Here is a 26,977-nt window from a genome sequence, read left to right on the forward strand (position 1 = left end):
ATTAACAGTCTTCCTCAGCTATGGACCCCATATATAACAATACTGGACAACCAGGGAAGATGTGTGTACTGGTGCTATAGGGGGAATAGAGTGGGAATAGGAAGACTCAGGAAAGGGTAACAGAGGATGAATATGATCAATGAATATGATTTTATGAAAATGCCATAAAAACATCATTAAAATTGATGCATGCTAATAAAAACATTTTAATCTTTAACATGCTAGAAAATAAGGAAATGTCTTTAATTTAATAAAAAGTATTTACCAGAACATTAAACTTCATATTTGATGGCAAAATATCAGAATTATTCTCATTAAAGCTTTTCCAAGGCTGGAAGGATGGTTCAACAATTAAAAGCACCTGTTGCTCTTGCAGACAACACAGGTTCAACTCCCCGCACCCACATGGCAGCTCACAACCTTCTGTAAGTAATTCCATTTCATGGAATCCAGTTGCAGAGGAGGAGGAGTGATGAGCAAAGGGGTCAAGACCCAGCTGGTGAAACCCACAGAAACAGCTGACCTGAACAAGGGAGGAGCTCTTGGTCCCCAGACTGATAGCTGGGAAACCAGCATGGGACTGATCCAGACCCCAGGAACCTGGGTGTCAGTGAGGAGGCCTTGGAAATCCATGGGGCCTCTTGTAGTAAATGGGTATTTATCCCTAGCATAGGAATGGACTAGACACATGGGGGAGGGCCTAGGCCTTATCCCAAAGGATATGACAGACTCTGAAGACCCTCCCCATGGAAGGCCTCACTCTCCCTGGGGAGCAGAAAGGGTATGGGATAGGTAGGGTGTTAGTGAGGGAGAGCAGGGAGGAGGGGAGGGAGAGGGAACTGGAATTGTCCTGTAAAACAATCTTGTTTAAATAAAAACATGGAAAAAATAAAAATAAAAAACAGGAAAGATTTGATGTAAAAAAAAAAAAAAGTAACTCCAGTCCTCTTCTGACTTCCACAAGCAGCAGGCATACACATGGTGCACATATATACATGTGGGCAAGACATTCATGCACCTAAGATAAATCTTTTTTTAAAAGCTTTTCCATTAGCCAGGTGGCGGTGGCACACATCTTTAATCCCAGTACTTGGGAGGCAGAGGCAGGTTGATCTCTGTGAGTTTGAAGCCACCTTGGTCTACAGAGTGAGTTTCAGGACAGCCAGAAATATTACACAGAGAGTCCCTGTCTGGAAAAAAAAAAAAAGGAAAGGAGGAAGGAAGGAAAGAGGAAAGGAGGGAGGAAGGAAGGGAGGGAAGAAAAAAGAAGGAAGAAACTACTGTATTTTAGGTTTCAAATCATAGTCTTCTAAATATTCTCTAGCTTCTGTAATGCAAGAGTCAGGGTCACCAAATCAGCTGAGATGAGAAAACAAAAAACCTGAAAACCTGCTCACAGGGCATCATCATAGCACAGCATTATTTGTACCAGCCAAAATGTCAAGGTAATCCTAATGTCTACTAATTGGTAAAAAAAAAAAAAAAAAAAAAAAAAAAAAAAAAAAAAAAAAAAAAAAAACCACCATGTCCATATAGATAGAATAATAGAATAGCATACTGATACATGCTACAACATGGATGAAAGCACACCAGAAAAAAAGCCTGTTCATTGGTTTAAAATTGATGGGTTATATGGTATACAAAATCAGTAAAGTTATTACAAAAAATAATAATCTAGCAGTTTTTATTCATTTGTTTTAGGGTTACTTTAGGCAAGGTTTCATGTAGCCCAGGCTGTTCTCCCACTCACTAACCAAGGATGACCTTGGTGGAACTGTTCAGGAAGGGGTAGGAGGTATGACCTTGCTGGAGATGAGCCATTCCCAGTTAGGTCCCTCTACTTAGCACTTGTGGATCAAGGTGTAAACTCTCAGCTACTACTCCAGCGCCTGCCTGTCCACCATGTTCCCCACCATGATGGCCATTGAAAATGTAAGCTTCTGAAACTATAAACTCACCCTCTGAATCTGTAAGCCCCCAAATAAACTTTTCTTCAATAATTTCACTGGACCATGGTGGCTCTTCACAGCAATAGAAAAGTAACCAAAACAGGGAACAGGGTCTCATTTGGTCTAGGCTGGCTTTCAATTTATGGTCACCCTGCTATCTCTCCCTCCATTTTCTGGAATTAAAGGCATGCATCGTCATGCCTTGCCACCCTGACAATTTAAAATTTAATCCTAAAGAAAAGAGATATCACTGCAAAGGAAGCTAAAAGTAAAACTTGAAGTTTTACAGTATAGACAGAAAACATGAGTTAAATGAAGATAGAATGTACTTAGCTCTCCTATTTCTCTGAGTTTCCTAATACTGAAAACCAAATGCAGGTGGTAGCTACTGAAGTATGCTACCACCAACTCTGGACTTCTCAAAGTCCAGAGAATAGAGAATAAAAAAGAGAATAAAAGCCAGAAGATGGTGGTGCACGCCTTTAATCCTGGCACACAGGAGGCAGAGGCAGATGGATCTCTGTGAGTTCAAGGCCAGCCTGGTCTACAGTGGTCTACAGAGAGAGTTTCAGGACAGCCAAGGCTACACACAGAGAAACCTTGTCTTGAAAAGCCAAGGGGGAGGGGGGGGAGAAGATAATAAAAAGAAATTATCCTCTTAAAACATATTATGTGGTTCCTCATGTCTTTTCTCAGAGGATCTGGTTTCCTGTGAAATTGAAGAGGTATCTTGGACAAAGATCAGGAATTCCACAGGAGTCCAGGTTCACCTGAGGGTACCAATGAACTGCACCATGTGACCACTTATATTTGTAGATTACACTATCTAGATTTAATAAATCTTACCTTTTATAAAATAGGATGCTTCAAAATATTCCTGCAAAACATTGCAAAAAGCAGCCGGGCAGTGGTGGCACACTCCTTTAATTCCAGCACTCGGCAGGCAGAGGCAGGTGATTATTTGAGTTCAAAGCCAACCTGATCTACGGATCTACCCAGTGAGTTCCAAGACAGTCTCCAAAGCTACACAGAGAAACTTTGTCTCGGAAAAAAAAGAAAGTAACAAGAAACAAAAACCATTGCATAAAGCTAATAACAAGTACAAAACAAAACAATAGTTGGGCATGATGGTGACTTGAGGTACAGGAAGGTAGATCAAGAGTTCAGTGTCATCCTCAGCTACATATAGATATTATCTCAAAACAAATGACAATGAATAGAGAGAAACAAGAAACAGCAGAGTAGAGCTTGCATGACCACTTGTGGCTAATGCTGTTGTGGGATATCTGTACACTGTGTGATGTATTTGCTGTGGTTGGTGTAATAAAAAGCTGAATGTCCAATAGCTAGGCAGGAGGTATATGTGGAACTTCCAGGCAGAAAAGAAGTAAGAGATGAATCTAGGGGAGAGAGACTCAAGGAGACACAGGGAGGAAACAGGGGATGCCAGATGGAAGAGCAGTAACACCACCATGAAATAGAACATCGATTAATATAACTGGTTTAAGTTATAAGAGCTAGTTAGGAACAAGCCTAAGCTATAGGCTGGGCTTTCATAATTAATAGGAAATCTCTGTGTCATTATTTAAGAGCTGGCTGTCTGGACAGAAAAAGACTTGATACAGAATGCAAACTAAGTAACATTAAATATTTGTTGCATAAATAAATACTGTAAAAACAGTGAAAGGCATGAAAAAACAGCATAGGCATTTAGTCAGTGGTTCTTCTCTTTTAGCGATGGACCTGTATTTACCAGCAATATCCTCCCTGCAGGGCAATGATCTTTGTTATTAAAACCATGTAAAATGGTGGCACACATGTTTAATCCTAGGCAGAAGCAGGCACATCTTTCTAAGTTACAAGTTAGGCTGGTGTACATATCGAGTTCGAGGTCAGCCAGAAGACTACACTAGGGGCGGGGAGGGGTTTCTTGGCATGAATTCTTCAGGACTCATCTGAAACATGACTCTCATAATGTGTGCACATTTGCTGAGTATGTAAAAAACAACCACACCATAAAAAGACCTCAGAGAGGGTTGGAGAGGTGGCTCAGCAGTTAAGAGCACTGACTGTTCTTTCAGAGGTCCTGAGTTCAATTCCCGGCAACCACATGGTGGCTCACAACCACCTTGGATGAGATCTGGTGCCCTCTGCAGGCATGCAGGCATAAGACTGTATACATAATAAATAAATAAAATCTTAAAAAAAAAAAAAAAGACCTCAGAGAATCTTAAAACATTTGGAAGCTGTTACATTCCAAACTATGGGGTCTCTAGAATAAGGTATGTTTTATCCTGGTAACTAAAGATACATTGCTTGCTGGCTTGCCCAGGACTGGGCATTTTCAAGCCATAGGAAAGCACTGTCTCATCAACCGAAACAGAATGGGGAGGAGAGGGGAGTTAAATTCAAAAGCAGTCAACCTCAGAGAAGCCTTTGGATTAGCAGAACAGCAGGTGAGCGAATTCTGTGAGATTTCAGCTCCAGAAACCAGAACAACGTATTTCTACAAAGTATCTGTAATTAAAAAGACCCTCCACTAGACATGGAAAAGAACTGTAATTCTATAGCTAGGAACTGGCAACAAATGAGTTCCTTGATGACATGTCCGAGATTCTCACATTTGTCAGAGACGCAGAGACACAAAAACGACCGTCGAGGACGGAAACTTGGAAAAGCGGTATCACTGGACAGGCAAGATAACGAACAGTTCGAGGTAGGTTTGAATGTTTTTACTGAATCCTCCGGCAAGAAGGGGTAAAAGCCTCCGTGTGAAGCTGAGCACACAAACCCTGGCAGCGTCTAGAATCCTAAGGGTTCTGCCTGCCTCCAGGGACTCAAAAGAAGCTGCCAAAAGCCAAGAGCGCAGTGCGCACTTCTCCGGCCCCGGGATCCCAGGCCACGCCTCTCCCCCACCTGGGATGTTCTGCCACCTGGACTCGCTTGGTGGGTTCCTCCGCAGCCATATTTTGCTAGATCCCTCTGCAGTTTCCAGAAGTGCTGTACAGCTGAGGATCACAAGATAAAGGCGGCAGGAGTGGCTTTCTTCCGGGACCTCGGCGGAAATCCTGCAGGTCTGCAGAAGTGGCCCCCTTCCAGGCCGTCCCGCCCCCAGCTCCTCCTCCCCAGCTCTGGGCACAGCTGTCAAGCGTAGCCACAACCTCGCGCTAGGCTCACAGCAGCGGCGCAAGACCGATTGACCAGATTTTTCTGTGTCCTGATGTTGTTGAGTGCAGCTTTAGAACTTGGAGACCCGCACACACCTTGGTTTTTCTTTCTTAATGTCCAGCATATATGTCCCAAAACCATGAAATGTTCACCTATTGCTTATTTAATTTCCAAAGTAAGCAACATAAAATTAGATGTAAATATCTTTGCACTTACTTCCAGAATGCAAACACAGGTCGGCTTCATAGAATACCACTAATGGTGAGATACACTTAGTATCGGTTAGCCACTCAGTACCCGTGGCTCCTCCCAGCACTTCTCACCCCGCCCCCTACCCTAAACTCTCCAGCCCAGGGGCTGGGTTTCCCTTCCCTGGCTTCTGATCCCAATATCACCTCAGCCATTTAACTACGTACCCTCTTGGTCTCTGGGCACCCAGATATTCTCTTTGCTCCCTCTCTCTTCCTCTCTCACTCCCCCCCCCCACTGGTCCCCATGGCCATGTTCAGTCTGGACCCTTCCAGATGCCTCTGACTGTTTTCTCCTTCATATCTACAATAAACTTTGTCAACCCACACCTAAGAGCAATCATGTCTTCATGTTTTCATTCAGTATCTAGCGCACCCCTCATTTTTCTGTTGCCTAGGGAAGTCCCAGAGACCCTACTACCAGCATTCCATCTCCACATCTACCCTATTACTGTTCTGAACTGAAAAAGCTACCCTTCGTATTTATTTTCTCAGAAATGCATTGTCTAAGTGCTGCCTCACCATCACTGCCAACTGCACGTGAGCAACTTGAGGGCAGGAGCAGTGTCCTCGGCACCTGGTACAGTGCCTGGCAGATTGGTTTTCAATACACAGGCAGGACTGGATGAATGGCTGAGAGGTGAAGCTACACATCTAAGTCACATTGCTCATGGGTATTGCATTACGTTTCTGTTGCTGTGATGAAAATGCCCTGACCAAAAAAAAAGGGGGGGGAGTTATTTGGCTTACAAGGGCACAGGGAAGTCAAGACTGGAACAGAAAGCACCATGTCTGCAGTCATGTGCAGAGAAAATAAATGCATTAGTCCTTTGCTTGCTGGCTTTCAGCTAGCTTTCTCCTATATTAATTTATGTACAAAAGTCTCAAATCATTCTAATAAGAGGGACATAAGATTTAGAACAAGTGCTTATGGAGAACAAGTGTTCCCCTTATTGGGAATTGGAGAGAGGAGAGAGATATTTACATCACCTTCACAGGAGAAACTTATACCTTGTACTTCTTAGGATTTATTTAGTTTGTGTATGCATGGGCACAGAGGTCATAGAGGGGAAACATTTACATTATCTTCACAGGGGAAAATTTACACCTTGTACTCTTTAAAATTTATTTAGTTTGTGTATGCATGGGCACAGAGGTCATAGAACAACTTCTGGGTGTCAGTTCTTTCCTTCCACCATGTGAGTCCCAGGAATTGAACTTAGGTCATCAAGCTTGGCAGCAGGCATCTGTCCCAATAAGATATGTTACCAGCTGGCCCTTATACCCTGCTTTTAAATAAATCAGCAATCAGTGTCCTAAAGTGTAGCAAAGCTTTCTTAGATACAACACCAAAAAAGTAAAAAGAATCCTTAGCATGCAAGAGTAATAAGATAAACAACCTTGTAAAAAATTGAAGAGGTCTTTAGCCAAGAAATACATGCAGTCCTTCCAATTTAGGCCTGGAAGAATGACTCCTACAAAGAAAGGTGGTGACAAGAGAAGGCATGCCATCAATGAGGTGGTGATCTGAGACTTCAGCAACAAATGCATCCACAGAGTAGGTTTCAAGAATCGTGCCCCTGGGGCACTCAGAGAGACCCTGAAATTTGTCATGAAGGAGATCACACCGAATATGTGTATTGATACCAGTCTCAATAAAGCTATTAGGGCCAGAGGAATAAGAAATGTTCCATATCATATCCATATCCATTTGTCCAGAAAGTGTAATGAGGATGAGGATTCACAAGCTCTACACTTTGGTAACTTATGGCATTATTGTAACATTCAAAAATTTATAGACAGTGAATGTGCTTGAAAACAAATGCTAAATGTCAAATACAGTTACAAAACTGAAACGTACGCAAACGCAGCATCACCTTAAGGAAATGCAAACCACAGCCACTAAAATGCTCAATGCTCTTGACAGAACAGCTAAAATTGAAATAGGTGAGCTCATACTAAATGGTGATGAGATAGACAAGTAGGACTCTTGCACATTACACTAGAAGGCTAAATGATAAAAACTACCCAGGAAAACAGTTTGGGAATTTCTTACAAAGTTGAAAATACACCTCTGGTATGACCCAACCATCACCTGTGGATTTATTTGTTTGTATCCATTGCTTTATAACATCATTACCACAAATTTAGTAATATGTAACAATACATTCTTCTTTTCTTACCATTTCTGCTACTCCAAAGTCAGGTTGTGCCTTAGGTAGGTCTTCTATTTAAAGAGTCTCAACTGGGGAAGGATTCACACCCAAGAACACATGGCTAATATAGGTAACCCTTCACAGGTATACCCACATGCTTGACATCTAGGTGATTCCAGATTTTGTCCATTTGACAAGGAAGCTTAACCAGCCAGGCAGTGGTGGTGCATGCCTTTAATCCCAGCACTCAGGAGGCAGAGGCAGGCAGATCTCTGAATTTGAGGCCAGCATGGTCTAAAGAGAAAGTTGCAGGACTACACAGAGAAACCCTGTCTTGAAAAACAAACAGCCAATGGCTTAACCATCACACCAGCTTCGGCACTGTGCTTCTTGAAGACAGCAAGGGACACAATGTCTGCTACTAAGACAGACCTGATCTTGTTTACAGTGATAATGTACATATAATAATGTTTATCAACTTCTCTCCATCATTTTGATTAGGAGCAAATCATAACCTACCCACACTCACGGGACAAAGAATTATCAAATGGCATGGATGACAGGCCATCTTGTAATCAGTCTACCACATTACTCGGGAGAACTGAAACATGCTTACACAACAACCTGCACACAAATGTTCATGGCAATTTTATTTATATTAACTACAAGTTGAAAAACCTCACATATCCATTAAAAGGAAAATAATTATGGGATATCCAAAAACAGAACACACAGCAATAAATTCTAACAACCAACTGATGCAAGCAAAATGGATAAAAGAAGCCAGATAAATGAGAATGCATCATGTTTATTTCAACTTACATATAAAGTTCCTGAAATTGTAAACTCATCTACAGTGTTGAATAACAGACCACTGGTGGCCTAAGAGAAACATAAGGGGCAGAAGATACAGATCATCAAAGAATTTCAGAAAGAAATCTGTAAAGAAACATTTTAGTTTAATAAGCTCACTAAGTTCTTATGACAATCATTTCATAGGTATAAGTACTTGGCAAAATTTATCCAAATGTCTGATAAGTTTGTGTGGCTTAACTCACTATAACATAGCTAAATTATACCTCAATGAATGCTGTTTTAAAAATTATTTTGGAACCACTGAGATGGTCAGTGGGTAAAGGCTCTTGCCTCAAAAGCCTGGAAACATGTAAAGGTGGGAAGAGATAACCAACTGCAAAGTTACCCTCTGATCCCACACAGACACCCCATACAAATATAGCAAACACACCCATACACATACATCCTTTGTATTTCTAGGTACCAAATCACTCAAGTCTTTTCTCATTATTCCAGTAATGCATTACAGATAAAAAATGGTAAACTATGTAGATAAATGCACTGTAAATCAGCATGCCATTTTATAAATGTAAACAACTACCATGGTAAATAATCACAGCCCTAGCATTTTGTATTTTAAAAACTAACCTGAATAAAACTCTTAACTACCTGGCCATTTGGAAAAAGTATAGGCTTGGGTAGAGTAACTGTGATTTATTGCCCTGTTCTGAGAGTGGTGAGTGCTATTAATTACTATGCTAATCGGAAGTACCTGAGCCTGACCTGTCCAAATAAACTTGGGTGTACAGTCAGTCATCACATTTATTGGAAATCTTTGCTTTGTTTTAAAATTACGTGTGCATATTGGTGCAGTATTTTTGGAAAGTTTTTGTTTCTAAGATGATATCATTAAAGGACATTCCAAAACTAAATTTTTATGTTCAGTAGAGGACTGGAAATTAAATGCTACCAGAGGACTGTTAGCCTATTGTGTAATTATTATGCTCTGTTTGCAAAAGACAATGTCCTCAATTTTAGGAAATGCACATAGCTGTACATAAGAGCAATGTATTGTTTTATATGCATCTTTCAGTTGACCCAGGAATTACACAACATTAAGGCTGATAGATGGTATATTTGTGTTCACTATTCTATCCTTTCAAATGTATTTTACATTTGAAATTTCTCATGATAAAATAGTGAGAGGAAAAGGCCATTAGTAAAACTATGTGGTTACAGGTAAGGTGATATTATTGTTAGAAAAACTATGACCAAAAAGATGTTACTTTGACTATTTTTTTAAACTGTCTGAAATTCCTTCTTGTAGTATTTTCCTAAGAAACAATTGTCAGGCTACAATGCTTAGTTCTCTCCTCAGCTCAAAAAATACAAAAAAAAAAAAAGCAGTGTTAATGATATTCAAAGCAAAATTCTTTAAAGACTTATTTTTGTAACATTCTGAATATATAGCAATAAATTTGTTCACAGTATGCTCAATATAGAAATAATACAACCATTGCCATGCCTATTTCTCAATGTGTCTTCTCACAAGATTTTTGGAACCAAGCAATTCCTGACCTAGAAACAAAAGCAAAATGACCCTGTTCCCCAATGGATTCTGATGAAAACTGGTAACATCAGGCACAACTCCAGAAGTCACTGGAGCACAGCCAAGCTGGGCCTTAAAGGATTCAACACAATGGCGTGAATGTTAAAGCTGAACTGTGCTCAACATCAGCTATACGAGATCAAGATAAAAGGTTTTTACCCCCCGGAGATTTGGGCATGTGTATCTGATTTGTTTAGAGACACAATTGGACTGAAATCCTAAAATTATATCTATTTTATAATATATGGCATTTGTGAAATGTACAGAATTTGGAGGGTTATGGAAAAAACCATCAGGGTTTGCCTTACTTTAACTTTTTTCTTCATTCTTAACTCTAATGGTTTTTGTACAACGCATTTAAAAAAAAAAAAACTGTCACCAACTGCTGCTTCAATTTGATTCTGAAAGCAGTTTGGGATTCATTAAATAATTGAATAACTGATTGATACATATCTAAATCGGGATATCCACAGATTTTTTTGCCAACTACAAATACAACATTACGTGAAAATTGTGTTGCTATAAATACACCCACCTCAAGTTTTGGAATAAAAACACATAGATAACAATGGTAGAGGCACGCTACCTGTCATATAGGACCGGCATGTTTCATTAGAAATAGACGGTTCCAGAGTCCCAGGCAAGGAAGGAGACAGTTCCCTCACCTAGGACGCTGGAAGCTGCTAGAAGGTTTCCGAAGCCCCTCAGCTAGGACCCTCAGCGCCGGGTTTCCCAGTTGCTACGCTTAGTTGCTAAGGCATCAACTGTCGCGCAGGAAGAGCGAGCTGTGCGCTCCCTTTGGGAGCCGTACTAGATCGTCTCAAGGTCGAGCACCTTGGTTCCGGAATGCGCTTATTTTTGTCTAGGAGAGACCGGAAGGCGAGGAGAAGCGGGAGTGACGCTTCTGGGCCGCGGAGGACTGTGGGAGGAGGCTGTCTCTGATTTCTCCTCCCCCGTCCCCCGCTCCGGCCAAGATGTCTGACATGGAGGATGATTTCATGTGCGATGATGAGGAGGACTACGACCTGGTGAGGCGCAGGGAGCGGGCCCGGGGCTGGAAGTGGGGTGTGGCGGTGGGACCGAGACCGAGCGGCTGCAGCTTCCCCTCGGGACGCTTCGGCCCCGTTCCGCCCTGCTCGGTGACGGGGTTCCCTCCTCGCCGGGCGCCACGGGCCTGCGGGGCCTGGGCAGAGGGGCAGGGAGGCGGCGGTCCGGCCAGGCCGCGGGGTCCAGGGGTAGCGCAGGTGGCCGGCCGCGGCCGCTTCTCGGCGCCTCCCTGCCCGCCGCCGAGGTCTGGGCCGCCGCGGGCCCACCTCTTCTTCACACTGGACCTGAGCCGGTGCCAGATGATAGGCGAGGGAAAACTAGCGGGGGGCCCATCCTGCCCCCACACCTGACTGCAAAACTCCGGGGTGGGGGTGGGGGGAACAGCTTGAGAGTCTGGTCTCACCAAAACAGCTCAAGAGTCTCGTCCAGGGTCAGTTTGGGTCCCAAGTAAAGCTTCAGAGCAAGAATAGAAGCGGGGGAAAGTAGTTTATATTGCTATATCGTTCTCAAAAAAAAAAAAAAAAAAATGACAGGCTGAGAAGGAGGGTTTGCTTTTTGTTTGGTTGGACTTGGGAGAGGTAAGAGTTGAGGGAATTGGAACCAATGGCTTTTTTTTTCCCCCCTTAAGAAATTTCCCAGCATCAGTGTTTGAATCATCAACAGCATAGAAGTAAACAAACTTGCTTAGATTGGTGGTGATTTCTTTTTAAGGTTTAATTTGTAAATGAATCTACAGGTTTTAAACTGGCCCCTTGTTTTAAGTTGATAGTCAAAAACGCACACCTGTGTGAGAACTAAGGAAAAAAATGCTCTTGATCCCCATATTTGTTTCTTAATTGAGAAGCATTTTGTTTGGTGCTTAGAAGTTACAGTGATGTATTTTGGTAAAGTTGTGGAGGACAGGCTCTTGAGAAGTCTGGTTCATCTTTTAAGTGCCACATTCTCAAAACATGAATATTTTGGGTTTGAGTTACTGTGTGACTTCTTTGTATGGGTGAATCCATAAATCATTTCTAAGTTTTCTTTTGATTTTTGCATTTTGCAGAAAGGCATGTTTTGCAAAAGGAAGAGGTAAATACTATGACTGGAAAATACTATGACTGGAAAGTCATGGTAGATATTTTAGTAATTGTTCAAATGTAGCATTTTGTTGCATTAGTTTGTTCATACACAAGGCAGTTGTAAACAGATATGGGCAGTTCATTAATATGTTACTTGTGATAACCAAACTTATCTCTATCATTTTGCTTTTATTTCTATTACAAGTAGTTTTTAGATTGTCAAATGTTTCTTTTGAATGTTTGCAATTTTAGCTTGTAGTATTTCAAAAATCTTTTTACTTATCTCTTTTCCTGATAATAGTCCGTTAAATACGTGAACTTTTAAATAAGTGAATGCTAGCACTCGGATTAACTGGAAAATACAATATACAAATGAAGATGAGAATCTTACTAAATACGCTATTAGACTTTACTAGTTTGTGGAAGTTTTTTTTTTTTTTTTTTTTTTTTTTTTGAGACAGGGTCTCACAGTGTAGCCGTGGCTTGCTTGGAATTCAGTATGCATCCCAGGTATTAGAAATAAAGGCATGCATTACCACACCCAGCTTTGGAAGCTTTTTAATTAGACATACAGTTTTATACTTGGCTGTTGCCCCAGCTTTTCAAGGCCTACTACTTATATCATATAATAAAGTTGAATATGCAGTTTCAACAACAACAACAACAAAAAACTTAATAGAGTTAGATTTTACACCTTGCAAAATTAAATTTTGATTTTGTTTTTCTTCCAAGAGCATTGTGTTAAATAGCTCTTCTCATCTATTTCTCATCTAGATAACATTCTAGATTCCCAGTAATGTATCAGTAGTGGGAACTGTTATACCCTTTTTACTAACAGTTAATATATTTGTAGCATAACATCTTTCAGGTAATTTATTTTCATTTGCTAGTCAGTATCCTTTAAAATCATTATGGGTTTAAAAGGATAAGGATGGCTGCCATTTCATACCTGGTAGAGATGTTTTTCTTTTATTTGTGTAATTATTTTGCCTGGATCTTTTTCTGTTTCTTTTTATAGAAAGTCTACAGGATTGACATGCTGTCTTAAGGAGGCTTCTCTCTACTCTTTTTACTTTCTTGAGACGGAGTCTTACTAGTTTGCCCAGGCTGGCCCTGAACTTATCTAGAATAGTGAGGATGACAGGCCTGCAGCACCAGTCCAAGCTAGCATTGTTTGGTGAGGTGGGGCGAGGGTTTTGGGGGGAGAGTGTTAAATGTGTTTGTTAGAAAATTGGTTATCTCTTCATTTTATTTATTAAATGGACTAGTATGTGTGTCTCATTTGCTAGAGTGCTGCCCTAGCATTTCAAAAGCCAGGGGTTTGGTTTTTAGCACCATGTGTACTAGATGTGGTAGCACACTTCTGTCATCCTGTATCACTTGGGTGGTAGAAAGCAGCAGAATGATCAGAGGCTCAAGGCCATTCTTGGCTACATTCTAAGCTGGAGGCTGGGCTGGACTACATGATTCTGTTTGAATTAACTAATTAATTCAAATATTTGTAGTCGGATTTTTCTTTAGGCTGCCAGCTCACAATAACAAGGAGGCTTATTAACTATGAAAACTTAGCCTTTAACTTAGGCTTATTTTCAACTGGTTCTTATAACTTAAAATAATCCATATTTGTATTAATCTACATTCTATCATGTGACTTTTGCCTCTATTCCATTTTGTGTGTCCGACTCATTCCAAGTCTGACTGGTGTCTGACTGACATGTTCCTAGATTCTCCAGTTTCCACTCTCTGCCTAGCTATTAGCTGTATAGCTTTTTATTACACTGATCACAGCAATATATCTTCACATAGTGTACAAATATCCCACAACAAATGTTAATAGCACCAAGAGTATTTCGGACCATAGTGATTCTTAGCATATCTTTATCTGTTGTCCATTGGTATTTTAATACCCTAAACCACCTTTTGTATTTGTGGAAATAGGTGGCCAGGGACAGTCCTGAGAATTAAAAATCTGTCTCCATTCATGTGTATGTGTGCACGCCTGTGTACTGAGTACCTACCTGGTACCCTTGAAGAGCCGAAGAAGGTGTCAGATCCCTTGGGACTAGAGTTAACAGATGTTTGTGAGCCACCATGTAAGTGCTGAGAACCAAATGTAGGTTCTCTGCAAGAGCAGCCTGTGCTCTTAACCATTGATTATCTCTTCAGTCCTCATCTATACTGTTTTTTTTTTGTTCAAATTGGTAAATAATGATTTATGTCCATTATTTAAAAGAAATTGCTGAAGAATAAATGTAGGCATTCAATGCACTTGGCCTCTTATTTTGATAGTCTTTTATTTTGATTGTAGGCAAAGATAAGCATTCTCTAAGTAGTGTCAACCCATGTAGTGTTGGTTGTAGAGAGAAGAGATGGCACTAGCAAAAGTCTTTCAGTCCAGTGCCGTTCATTAAGTCAAGAATAATATTAGAATTGGCTATTGTAACATAAAGTTACTTTGTGTTTCTAATAATATTTTTGCATGTTTAAATTTTTATTTGTGTACATAAGTGTGCTGTAATGCACATGTGGATTTCAGAGGACAGCTTGGGGAAGTTGATTCTCCCCTACCATGTGGGTCCCGGTATGGAACTCAGGTTGTCAGTCTTTGCTGCAAGCCAGCCTTACCCACTGATCCGTCTAATAGTTCCAGAAATAAATTAAGCAAACTGTTTTTATTTCCAAAGTTATTCTCTAAAATTCTGTTCCATGGTTAGGGTATTTATATTTTGAGCATAATTATTTAAATGAATTATGTGGAAACTACTGTCTATAAAATAGAATAGTTTCACCAAGCTGTCTAATGTTCCCTTGGTCTAAATCATAGTTGACATTAGTGAATGGATAGTTTTAATATATGTTAATGCCCCCAGATTTTGGGGTTTTTTTGTGTGTTTGGGTGGGGGATGAGATTTAGCTACAGAATATCTAATAGAATCTCTTGTCACAGATATCCTTGCATGCACAGACATAAAATTTTGCACTCTTAAGTCCTTATCTGCCCAGTTCTCATTACACTCTCATAAGCAACCAAGTTAAACATCTGTGTCGCCTCATTTAACCAGGATATAGTTTATGTATTATTCTTAATTTATCTGAGAGATGCAAAGAACTTACTCTTTTGAAAATATTTTTGTAAGTATGTATTTACTTTGGTGTGTGTGTACGCTACTCCATGCATGTAGATGTCAGTAGATAATCTGTGGGAGCTGTTCTCTCCTACTATGTGTGTTCATAGCTAAAATCCCAGTTGTCAAGCTTGTCATCAAGTACCTTTAACCAATGAGTCCTTTTGCCAGTTCACTGCTCTTTTTACAGCTCCAAAGTTGATATGTAGGTACTGTATTTTGTTTGACTGGTTCCCTGTTGATAACAATTTGACCTGTTTTCCGTCTGCAGTATTATAAACAATGTATAACTTAAAAAACAAACATGAGGCTAGAAAGATGCTCAGAGGTTAAGAGCACTGGTTGCTCTGATAGAGGACCTGAGTTTAGTTCCCAGCACCCATGTAGACTGACTGTAACTCCTGGTTTCAGGGGATCCAATATCTTCTTCTAGCCTCTGCAGAACCAGGTATGCATATGGTGTACATACATACATCCATACAAACACTCTTACACATAAAATAAATCTTTTTTAAAACTGTAACTGAAAATTATACTGACAGTTAATGTAAACTATTAAACTGTGTAATGCTGTCTTGGATTAAAAGCAGTTCACTAAAACCAAAACACTTAACTCCACTAAAGGTAGTTTTCTTCAGAAGTGTTAACTACAATCCACGTCAGTGTTGTTGGACACTGCCTCTTAAAGCTACAGTCAAAAAATAATACTGATTTAGAATAAAAATTTCTGTGAATTTTCAAAAGGGTCTGTTAGTTTATTGGTATACTATATATAAAGAATCTCAGAGTTTTAAATGAGGGTAACTAAAATAAGCAGCTGACCGAACTTGTGTGGTGATGATAAAATTAGATCAATGAATTGATGAGTTAAATCATTAGTAATAAGCGTACATAAATACATTTTGTTCATAATAAACCATTTTTAAATGTACCATGGTAAGTTTGTTTGTAAGCTATGAGCATCCAAAATAAGTTTGCACTTGTGCGTTATATCCTATATGAATATCTAGGCTTCAGGAAGAACTGAAAGCCTCCTACAAGGAAAAGGAACCTCCAAACTTAGCAGACAAGGAAAAGCATTGGGACAATAGCATGCTTAAATCCAAAGAACACATTTGAGAATGAGAACTGGATCCTCGGTCACGTGGTATTAATGTCTCTCCTTGGAAATTTCACTGAAAATCAAAGTTTGGGATGAATAAAAAGATGATTCCTGTTTATACCATAGATTATAAATTAGTGCAAGTTAACTTGAGTGAGTTTTTTAGTTTGGGTAGTTGAAACACAAATGACTAACTAGGATTTGTATTATATCTGGTATTTTAAGAATAATGGGGGGGGCATAGGAGGATGGGAGGAAGAAGGAACAGGGATTGATATGTAAAATAAGATTGCTTCTAATTTAAATAAAAATTTATTAAAAAATAATAATGGTCCATTCCCCTCTACCTCCCAGTGTCCTTTGCCTCTGGTGCAGATGGCTATAAGTGGAAAAGTCAGAAAGCATTATGCTGATGGATCCATTTTTCTAATGTGTATTCCTTAGAACCTGTATTGATGGCATGAGTATGTTAATAAACCATAAAATGGGTCTTGTTCAGAAGGGGCTACATTTCATTGTGTGGTCAGAAATTAACCCTGACTGGTGTACACTGTTAATTTGGATTGTTAGCACATTTAATGAGCACTTTGTAATGTCTCAGAAACATAAAACATAAGAAAATTTCTGCTTTTAGAAGTCAGTAGATAGCTGGGCATGATGGTGCACACCTTTTTTCCCAGCACTAGGGAGGAGGAAGCAGGAAGAGCCTCTGTGAGTTTGAGGCCAGGCTGGTCTATAGAGTGAATTCCAGGACAGCCAGAACTATCCTGGAGGCCCTATCTCAAAAAAAAAAAAAAAAAAAAAGGATTTGTTGGTTGTTGTTCATAGTGGGGTTGAGAGAAGTGAGGAGGCTGTGTAGACAATAAGCCCATAAGCCACATGTATGTCATGTAGAGAGAAGCATGAATGTAGGAGTTGGTTCTGCTAAAAAGAACGAGGGATCAAAAAGGAAAGCCCTGGTGAGTGCATTTAACAAGGAGAGTAAGGCTGGGAGCTGCAGAGGAGAACCAGAAGGAGAGGGAGTTGTGAAGATTCCTAACCAGAGTACCATTTGCTACTGCTAGTGACTCCGGCTTCTGACTGCAGGCTGACACTGAAGCAGGAGAATTGCAAGGCAACTTAGTAAGACCTTTTCTCAAAGAAAATAAAAAGAATTAAGCAAAATCACTGGTGGTAGAGGTTTTGCCCAAAATGTATAAGGCCTGAGTTCAGTCTCTCTCCAGTATGGCCAAGATAAAAGTATGATTTGTGTTAAAACAGCAATTCAAAATGCTATGGCATATTTGGGGGAAAGAGAGTAGCCACAGACTGTGTAGGTGGGTCATCATAGACTGCTTTGGAGAGAGTTGAGTTACTGTACCGGTAGGTTAAAAACCCCAAGATTTTTAAATCCCTTTTATACTATCCAAGTGATTTTATTTTACATATGTTGCTTAAACTTTTATTTAAGATATTCACAAACTGACTGAAATTTTGGTTTCTATTAAAAACATTTCGTTGAAACTTGTACAAATTGTTACTCATCAGAATCAAATTCAGTTTAGCAGTCAGTGCTTAATGCATCAAATTCTCTATTCTGATTGTTATCTTGTGTTACAAAGCCATTCATTAGTAATTGTTGTAGTTAACTTTGTTTTCCTTTCCCAGTACCCATGAGGCCATCTTTTTACTTTGGCATCTTGAATTCATTGCACATCTTCTGTTCTTAACCACATTCTCTTCCTTTTTTCTTCATTCTACCACCTGAGCTCAAGCATCCATTGTCTTTTATCCAACTCTCAGGAGTAGCCAGTGGGCTGTTTTGAGACTAAGAAGGCACACTGTCTACCATACGGCAGAAAAATATAAAGAACTTGCTTTCCAGCCATGTTATAGTTGTCTCAGAGTGAAAGGTAACTGAAGCTAATCTCTTCAGCCTGTAAAGCATTTTCTGTTTCCTTGCTGCTGGAAATTCCTTGATTTATTCTGCCATAGACTGTGCCTCTTGGCCTTTCCCTTCTTGATCCTTGCCTTGGTTTTTGTTTTTGTTTTACGTTTTGGGCTAAAAACCAAAAAATAAATGAACACTTGTAGGGGTCACCCTAACCACGCCTCCTGGGGCTGTCTACAGGTGTACCTGTCCTCCTAGGGCGTGGACAGGATGACATGAGAAAAGTGTAAGAGTGAGGGGACACATGTGGGAAGCCCCTCTTTTTTCCCTGCTGCTTCGGCTTGCTCTGCTTGCTTCGTTTCCTGCCAGTTTAGGGAGCTCTGTAAGTAAGGCATTTTCTCCAATAAATATATCCTAACCATTACCTGACTAAGTATTGGTAATGAACACTGAATAAGGATCCAAAATCGGGCTGGAGAGATGGCTCAGAGGTTAAGAGCACTGACTGCTCTTCCAAAGGTCCTGAGTTCAATTCCCAGCAACCACATGGTGGCTCAGAACCATCCGTTATGAGATCTAGTGCCCTCTTCTGGTGTGCAAATATACATGGAAGCAGAATGTTGTATACATAGTAAATAAATAAATAAATAAATAAATAAAATCTTATTTGAAAAAAAAAGAATCTAAAATCTTAAACTTTTTGTAATATGGCAGTCAGAATTATTTTTCATTCATTTCCAGATTTAGGGCTGCATTCAGAAGATTTGGGTTGCCAAAAGGATAATTTTTTGAGTGTAGGACACACAGAACAGAGGATCTTTACTGTTTTCCACAATTGATTGATACTTTGATCTATAACCACCAATGCTGACATTACAGCTTCACATAAATACATATAAAATAATATATGTTATAGGTCCATTTTGGAAAATACTGGAATTCTACCCTATTCCAAGCCAAAATCCATTTAATGATTTTTTTAATGCAACAAGTTAGTGAGTCAAACAGCAATTTTTAAAATCAGTAGTCCTAACAATACACTCCAATCAAAGTAATTTGATGTCTGAGGAACATCTGTAGAATAGTACTAAAGTCTTTGTTCTCTGTAATTAAACCATTTACTTCTGTAAGAGTAGGAGACTGTATGTGAGGCACACACTACATTTCATAGCAGACACTAGTCAAGTCTGAGCCAAGGTGTTTGAGACATTGTTCATTGACATCCGCAGTGCAAAGTGTCTTTCTGTGTTCACAACCCAGGTTGCAGTGATGTCACGAAGAGTAACCTGGCTAGTGCTTCCAGAAATGTTTGGTGTCTTATTAATTTTGGTCTTCTTTTTTTTTTCTTTTTCTTTTTTCAGATAACTTTTACTATTGTCAAAATTTTTTGTAGCATTCCCCCTTCACATTCAGGTCCCATCCATCTGTCCTATGTTGTGTTCCCCACCCCAACCCCTGGCTGCATTGGATTATAACCCACATTTTAAGAAGTCAGATCCTAGATACCCAGATGAGAGATGCAAAGAGAAGGGTATCATGTGAAGGTGGGAAGAAGTTTGAGCAAAGGCCAGGGTGACTGCAGCAATGTGAATGAGTGAGGGAAGAGCTAGTTTCATAGGAGATGCTGGGTGTGGGCAGGGTCAGATTTTTACCACTTTCAGCTTACTTAGTGACCAATGAGAAGTCATTTTTTATTAAATATTCTAGATAGTAGACATTTTGTGAGGATTATTCTGACTGTTTAACATGTGGTCAGAACTTGAAGGTTAAGAAGGAGATCAGGAAGGCTGGTACAGCTTGTGGAAAGGTGAACTTTCTTTGGTAGAGAAGTGTGTGGCTGAAGAGCAAGGAGTTGGGGTGATCTGGGAGTGTCCCTGTGCGAGCTTGTTGTGTTGCCTCATGTTGTGTGCCACTCTTGCCTTCACTGTGCTCCTTACCTCACCTGTTTCTACTAAAGAAGACAGTGAACCCATCTATCTTTCAAACCCAGCTGTGTTAAAGCCCCTGTCACTATGATAGACAGTGGGTTTGTTAATTCTCTAGTATTTTTTTACCTTTATTAAAGTTTTGTTATAAGTAACAAGAGTTAAGAAAATAAATCATTATGAAGTATATTTTTTACCTAGTCTGGTCTTGTCTCTAAAGGAAGTGTTCCAGTGGAGTTTCAAGTGTTAAACTTAGCTGAATTTCATAAGTCTTTAGTCTGTGAGAATGTCATTTGTGTTCTCACTCTGCAGAGGGCATGCATTACAAAGCCACTGAAAAAGCCATCTTGTATTTCTGAGCTTCCTAAACGTTGTGCTTACTGAAACTCTCTTTATGCCTCTGCCCTTAACAATATTCCATGTATATTTTTTGAAGATATAAACTATTTTAATTTAAAACAACTCTAATATTCATGTCTTTGTATTTGTTCCCTTCCCCTCTAGTACCATTCTTTTGATATAAACTTATCCATTTGTAATGACTTGTAGGTGCAGAGAAAAAAAAATCTTTATTTTGTGGCCATCTAAAATAGTATTTTTTGAGCCAGTGAGATGGATCAGCAGGTTAGAGCACTTACCACAGAACCTGACATTCTGTGTTCATTCCTGGAACTCATATGGAAGGAGAGATTCTCTGGCAGGCTGTGCTCTGACCTATACACACACCTGCCAGGCCATCTCGCCAGTCCAGATAGCATTGTAACATCCAAATAAGTGAGCTGAAATGCAGGATCTGCAGAAGTATTTTTTAGTTCTTACTGAAAAATAATACATCAGAAGTAAAGGTTGCTTTAAAAAAATAAAAAACAGGTGCTATAAGAAGCAATGTAAGCTGGATAGTGATGTTGCATGCCTTTAATGCCAGCACTCAGGAGGCAGAGGCAGTCGTATCTCTGAGTTCAAGGCCATCCTGGCCTACATAGTGAGTTCCAAGATAGCTAGGGGCTACAGAGAGCTCTGCTTCGAAAAACAAAACAAAGACCAACAAGAAGCAATAAGCAAAGTTAAATAGTTGTAAGATTTTATTATATTAATGAGGATTACAAAATACTCATCGATTTCACAGAACGACCGTTTTGCATTTTTTTATTTTATTTTTTTTTTTACTTAGTGTGTATGTGTGTGATATATGCACCATGCATGAGTGGACAGTGTCGAAGAGAGAGGATGGTGTCAGGTTTCCTAATCTCACTGAACTTGGGACTATACTGGTAGCCACAGGCCCCAACAGTCCTTGATATGCCCACTTCACCCCTCCACATGACCTGGGGTTACAGGCACTTTTACATTCATGTTGGTTCTTTACATTCATGTTGGAGATTTGAACTCGGGTCTTAACGCTTGCATAGCAAGCACTCTTACCCCTTGTACCCACCTTCCAGCCTTCAGAAGTGCTAGTTTTGATCTAGAAAAAGAATTTCTATCTCACTGTGTACTTTATTACTTTTCCATTTTAAAAATAAGATCAGTGTTCAAGGTTTGTTTTATTTTATACAAAAATTTTTTTATCCTAGCAGCATTCACTTTTTATAGTGCCATTTGTGACTTTCTTTTCCTCATTTATTATCTCTCTTTCCAATACACAGGAGTACTCCGAAGATAGTAACTCTGAGCCCAACGTGGATTTGGAAAATCAGTACTATAATTCCAAAGCATTGAAAGAAGATGACCCAAAAGCAGCACTAAGCAGTTTCCAAAAGGTTTCTATTCCCAACTGATTTTATGTCTTGAAGGTTGTTTTTTAAATGATGCTCTGTCTGTTACTTTTCTCATTGCTACTACCAGATATCTGACAGAAAACAAGGATGGAAGTATTTGTCTCTGTTCACTGTTTTGGATGCAGTAGTCTCTCATAGTAGGAAAGCTATATTGGCCAGAGCATGTCACTGGGATTCTTCCCATCTCGGTGGACCAATGTGATTTGAATGAGAATGACTCGTGGGTTCATATGTCTGAATGGAATGCTTGGTCCCCAGTTGGTGGGACTCTTGGGTAGGATTAAGTGGTGTGGTTTTGGAGGTAGAGGTGTGTCACTGGAGATGGTCTTTAAGGTTCCAAAAGTCCATGCCATTCCCAATCTCTCTCTCTCTCTCTCTCTCTCTCTCTCTCCCCCTCTCTCTCTCTCTCTCTCTCTCTGCTGTCCCTGCTGCCTGCCATGCCTTTGTTCCACTGTTATAGACTTTAACCCTCTGAAACTGTGTGCCTAAATGAGACACTTTCTTTTATAAAGTGTCTTGGCCGCAGTGTCTTATCACAGTAGTAGAAAAGTAGCTAAGACAACCAAGAAATGCGGGGAGAGACTTGGACTGAAGTGGAACCAAATTCCAGTGGTTCACTTCCTCCAGCTAGATTCTACCCTCTGAGGGTTCCACAACATCCCAAGATAGCACCATCAGTTGGGGACCAAGTGTTGAACACATGAGGCAGACGTTTTATTTCCGAACCATGGCATGTGCATTTAATCCAAAGTAATTGATTTCAGAACTGTTGATATTTATGATAATCCTGTCAGAAGGATTGCTTTGTGGATAATAAGCATGTGTTTCAGAAAGGGTTCTGTTGTCTTTTCTAATTATGCTGTTGGTGAAGCAGGGTCCTTATCCTAAAAACCACACTAAAGAAACAATCTCGTGATCAGCACTACTTAATAGTTAATACTATAACCCTGTTGCTTCTGGGTACAGATCACATTGACTTCTTGACTTCTGAACATTGGTTGTTACTAAAGATGATTTGGGTAGGGAAGTCCTTTCTGGGCCTTTGTAATCAAGTAAGCCCTCCTACATGACAGAGTCAGCTCACTTCCCAAGGATCCCAAGAAGTCTCTTTTAATCCTCTTAAAAATTACATAGTAATATTACCTAGTAAAATTTGGAAGAAAATACTGTTCATGAATAGCTTATAAAAATTAACTCAAGACTTTGACATTGGTTATCATTCAAACATGGTACATTAATATTAAGACTAAAATTGTCTCCCCATTTTAGGTTTTGGAACTCGAAGGTGAGAAGGGAGAATGGGGGTTCAAAGCACTGAAACAGATGATCAAGATTAACTTCAAATTGGTAAGATTAATTCTTAGAGAAATTTCATCGTGAGTAACTGCATTCAAGCCTCCTGCTGCATACCCCATGTCTCCCTCTCTAAAGTCATTCTATTGATGTCTGTCCATGTGTGGACTGAATATTATGACTAAAACAATACTGATCTTTTCTTTTTAAAATTCTGATTAAAATAGTTACACCTTTCCTCCCTCCAACCCCTCCTGTGTCCTCTCCCTCCACTATTAGCTTTTTAATTTGATGTAAGATAAAAAATGTTTTCTGTATGGTGAACATATCCCTTAGATGTGCCTTTGTGTATTACTGTATTATTTAGGTGCATTATTTGTAGGGTTTTGAAAAACTTGCTTTAGAGGTTTATTTTGGAGTTTAAAATTTTCATTCATTACCAAGAGCTCTTCTCCACTGACTGAGGCCAAGTACTTTATCATTATACTGACACCTCTGATGTCTCGTCCCACCAGCATCAATCAGCAAATCAAGAAGGTCAGAAGATGCTCATATACTCTGCTACTCTGGTCATCTCTCACTTGTATCGTTGTGGTGTCCTGTTAGCTGGTCTTGTATCCATCCTTGTTCTGCTACAGTTATTCTCCTAGGTAGCAGAGTCATCTTTTTAATATGTAACTTAGATGATGCCATCCTTTCCTTCAAATTTTCTGTGGTCCTCATTGCCCCTCAATAAAATCCAAAATCTTTACAGTGGCCCTCAGAGACCTCTTTGCTGTTGCCTCTGCTTCAAATGCTCTTCTCTCAGCCATATGGCTCTGCTCAGATGCCATTTGCCCATCAGATGTCCTCCTCTGCTGTTTCTGTGCTTTGTGACTTGCTTATTCATTGATTTTTCTCTGTACCCTTCCCCACCAGTGAGCTATAAGCTCTGTAGAAACAGGGCTTTGTTTTCCCCTGTAGTTGGTATTTAGTGGGTACTCACATATTCTGTTGAGTGATTGATAGGTAAGCAGGATATGCCATGCTTGTATTTTCATAGAATTTCAATCATCAGTTTTTCTTAAACTAGACAAACAAAAGTGAAGATGGCAGGGTAGAAGTGGAGGAAAGGGGGTGGGAGATTACTTTCCTAGTAAAGGCTTTCTTCACAAGTATAAGGAGCCGGGGGCTGGAGGGATGGCTCAGCGATTAAGAGCACTGACTGTTCTTCCAGAGGTCCTAAGTTCAATTCCCGGCAGCCACATGGTGGGTCACAACCGCCTTGAATGAGATCTGGTGCCCTCTGCTGGCATGCAGTCAGAAGACTGTCTACATAATAAATAAATAAAATCTTAAATAAAAGAAAAACAAGTATAAGGAGGCCTGAGTTCAATGCCTAGAACCTACATAAAAGCTGAGCACACACTTGTAATCCTGGTGCTGGGAGATAAAGACAAGGAAGATTCCTGGGGCTTCATGGCTAGCCAGTCTAGCGAACCTGGTGAGTTCCAGGTCCTTGAGACATCATTTACACATGCACACAGACATACAAATGCACACACATGTGCAGTGCACACATACACAATAATAATAATAATAATAATAATAATAATAATAATAATAATAATGAGGAGGAGAGCTAACTGCAGACATGAATTTTACATCACCGGGGATTGAGAAACTTCTTTCTTCTCTTTTGGCTTAAACAGCTTTTCTTATCTAGCCCTGGTTGCCCTTGGACTCACTGTGTTGGCCAGGGCAACCTTGAACTTGCCTCAGTCTCGAAGATGCTGGGATTACAGATGTGTGTCTCCTTGCCAGCTTTGGTAGTACATTTGAGAGAAAGTACAGTGGGAGTGCAGGTGAGCAGAGGCTAAGCAGGTCCAGAAAGCAGCTGCAAAACTAGTTACCACTTTCTTTTTCTGGTTTCTGTATTTCCAAATGCCTCCTTCCTCTCCTAGTCACTTCTCTATCCCATCTATCTAAAGTTAAATCATCTCTGGTTAGTGCTTTGGTTCTGTGTCATCAGGCCTGGCTTATTCCACTCTCAGATGTATTCTGACTGTGGTATCAATCCTTAATAAGAGTGGCTCCTTAAGCCTCTCCTGCAAAATCTATCAGTAAAATGTTTGAGCTCAAGTCTTTGACCCCAAATATTAGAACCATTCAAATCTAGCTAACAAAGGAAAATCATCTATGTTGCATTTATCCTTTCTGGTTATACGTCTCAAAGTATGCCTTTGCACAAAGCCCCTGTGCTTTCTGTTTATTTTTATAATATTACACCAATGTTTCCTATATTTATAATAGAAAAATAATATTTAAGTGTGGAAGAAGAATCAGGTGACTAAGGGGCAGAGATTTGAATTAACAAAAAATGTAACATTAAATGCTAAATATCAACTTTTAAGATGCTGTGATTTGCAAGAAAACATGATTCCTTTAAAACTTGGTATCTTCACATATAACAGTGGCTTTGGTTTTAGTCCATTTAAACAGCAGGCTGCCCTTAAGACTTGGTTTTTCTGTTTTACCTTGAACAGAGCTAGGAAAGTTAGGAAAGGGTTAGCTGCTTCATTGTACTGTCTTCCTGGTCTTCACAGCATCTGTAAGTAGGAGACCACAAGAGACCTGGTGTCTGCGCTTATTTTCTAGTTAGATCCACAATAGAACCTGTGTAGCTGTTGGGCAGTATAGTTAAAAGGTTCTGTTTCACTTGCTCTGTGTGCAACCAATTTACTTATTCTTCTCTTCAATCTTTAATTACAATTAACCTAATTTAAGTTCCCTGCCTGTACCTCCCCCCGCCCATTTTTCTTGTTGTTGTTGGAGACAGAGTCTATCTATTTAGCCCTGGCTGTCCTGAAACTTGCTATGCAGACCAAGCTGACCTCAAACTCACAAAGATCCACCTGCCTCTGCCTTCTTAGTGTTGGGATTAAAAGAATTCACTACCATGTCTGTCTAACATAACTTTTTAAAATGAGGGTCTTAGAGCTATCAGGATGAGTAGATAAAGAAAGGTGCTTGCCATCAAGTCTGACAGCCTGAGTTCAATCCCTGGGACCCATGTGGTGGAAAGAGAGAATCAACTCACACAAGCTGTCCTCTGAACCTCCACATTCATGACATGGTACAAATTTTATTTTACACACCCTCACAAATAATTGGGGGAAGGGATGAGTGTCTTAGTTATTTCCTCATTGCTGTGATTATTTCCATGACAAAAGCTTCTTAAGGAAGAAAGGACTTATTTTGGCTTACAGTTCAGAAGGATACGGTCTAACATAGCGAGGAAGATGTAATAGCAGACAGGAATGGCACGGTGGCAGGCACAGGAGGCTAGTCGAGTACATGCATACTCAGGAAACAGTGTGTGAACAAGATGTGGGGCTGGTATGTAACCTTACAGCTGTCACTCAAGGACTTGCATCCTCTTCTTGAAACTCCCACAACCTTCTCAAACAGTCTACCAGCCAGGTATTCAAACACAAGCCTGCGGGGACATTTCACATTCAGATTGCAACCATGAGCTTAAAGTTAAGTATGGTGAGAAATAATTCAGAAGTACCTTTTTCAAAAATCCTATTTAGTACTAAAATGTAATGTCAAAGTTGAGACAATCTTTTCTCTTTCTAAAGAAAACATTCTGTAACTTCAGGTTGCTTATAGGCTAGACCTTGTTAGTTATGTCCTCATGAAACTTCCATAGTTAGAAAAACAGATACCTGTAGCTATTGTTCCCTTATTCCTTACCCTAATAACCAGAAGAAAGTATTTATACTGACAATGCACCATTCCCTGAAAGAAACTCAATGAAAGAGGTTAGTAGCAATAAGAGATTGTAAAGATTAGATCAGATTATACAG

The 26,977-nt window shown here is 39.8% G+C and overlaps 2 protein-coding genes across 11 annotated transcripts in view; one reads left to right on the plus strand and one right to left on the minus strand.

Annotated features, from left to right (window-relative positions):
- The window catches only part of Galk2 (galactokinase 2), a 122,846-nt gene extending 112,104 nt beyond the window's left edge, over nt 1–10,742 (minus strand). For 3 of the 8 annotated variants that reach the window (XM_027421937.2, XM_027421933.2, XM_027421934.2), the window contains exon 1: nt 4,866–5,023. In XM_027421937.2, coding sequence (XP_027277738.1) covers nt 4,866–4,915 — 50 coding nt within the window. In that variant the 5' untranslated portion in view covers nt 4,916–5,023. Of the gene's footprint in view, nt 1–4,865; nt 5,025–10,511 lie in introns of those variants that run through there. The other 5 variants (XM_027421936.2, XM_035446456.1, XM_027421939.2 and 2 more) reach the window with 5 other exon arrangements.
- A 61-nt stretch (nt 10,743–10,803) lies between these two features.
- Nucleotides 10,804–26,977, plus strand: part of Cops2 (COP9 signalosome subunit 2) — a 32,728-nt gene continuing 16,554 nt past the window's right edge. For 2 of the 3 annotated variants that reach the window (XM_027421941.2, XM_027421942.2), the window contains exons 1-3: nt 10,804–10,953; nt 21,702–21,815; nt 23,103–23,180. In XM_027421941.2, the coding sequence (XP_027277742.1) occupies nt 10,900–10,953; nt 21,702–21,815; nt 23,103–23,180 (246 nt within the window). In that variant the 5' untranslated portion in view covers nt 10,804–10,899. Of the gene's footprint in view, nt 10,954–13,971; nt 14,127–21,701; nt 21,816–23,102; nt 23,181–26,977 lie in introns of all 3 variants that reach the window. The other variant, XM_027421943.2, reaches the window with a different exon arrangement.

The sequence above is a fragment of the Cricetulus griseus genome, chromosome 6, assembly GCF_003668045.3.
Source record: "Cricetulus griseus strain 17A/GY chromosome 6, alternate assembly CriGri-PICRH-1.0, whole genome shotgun sequence".
NCBI lineage: Eukaryota > Metazoa > Chordata > Mammalia > Rodentia > Cricetidae > Cricetulus > Cricetulus griseus.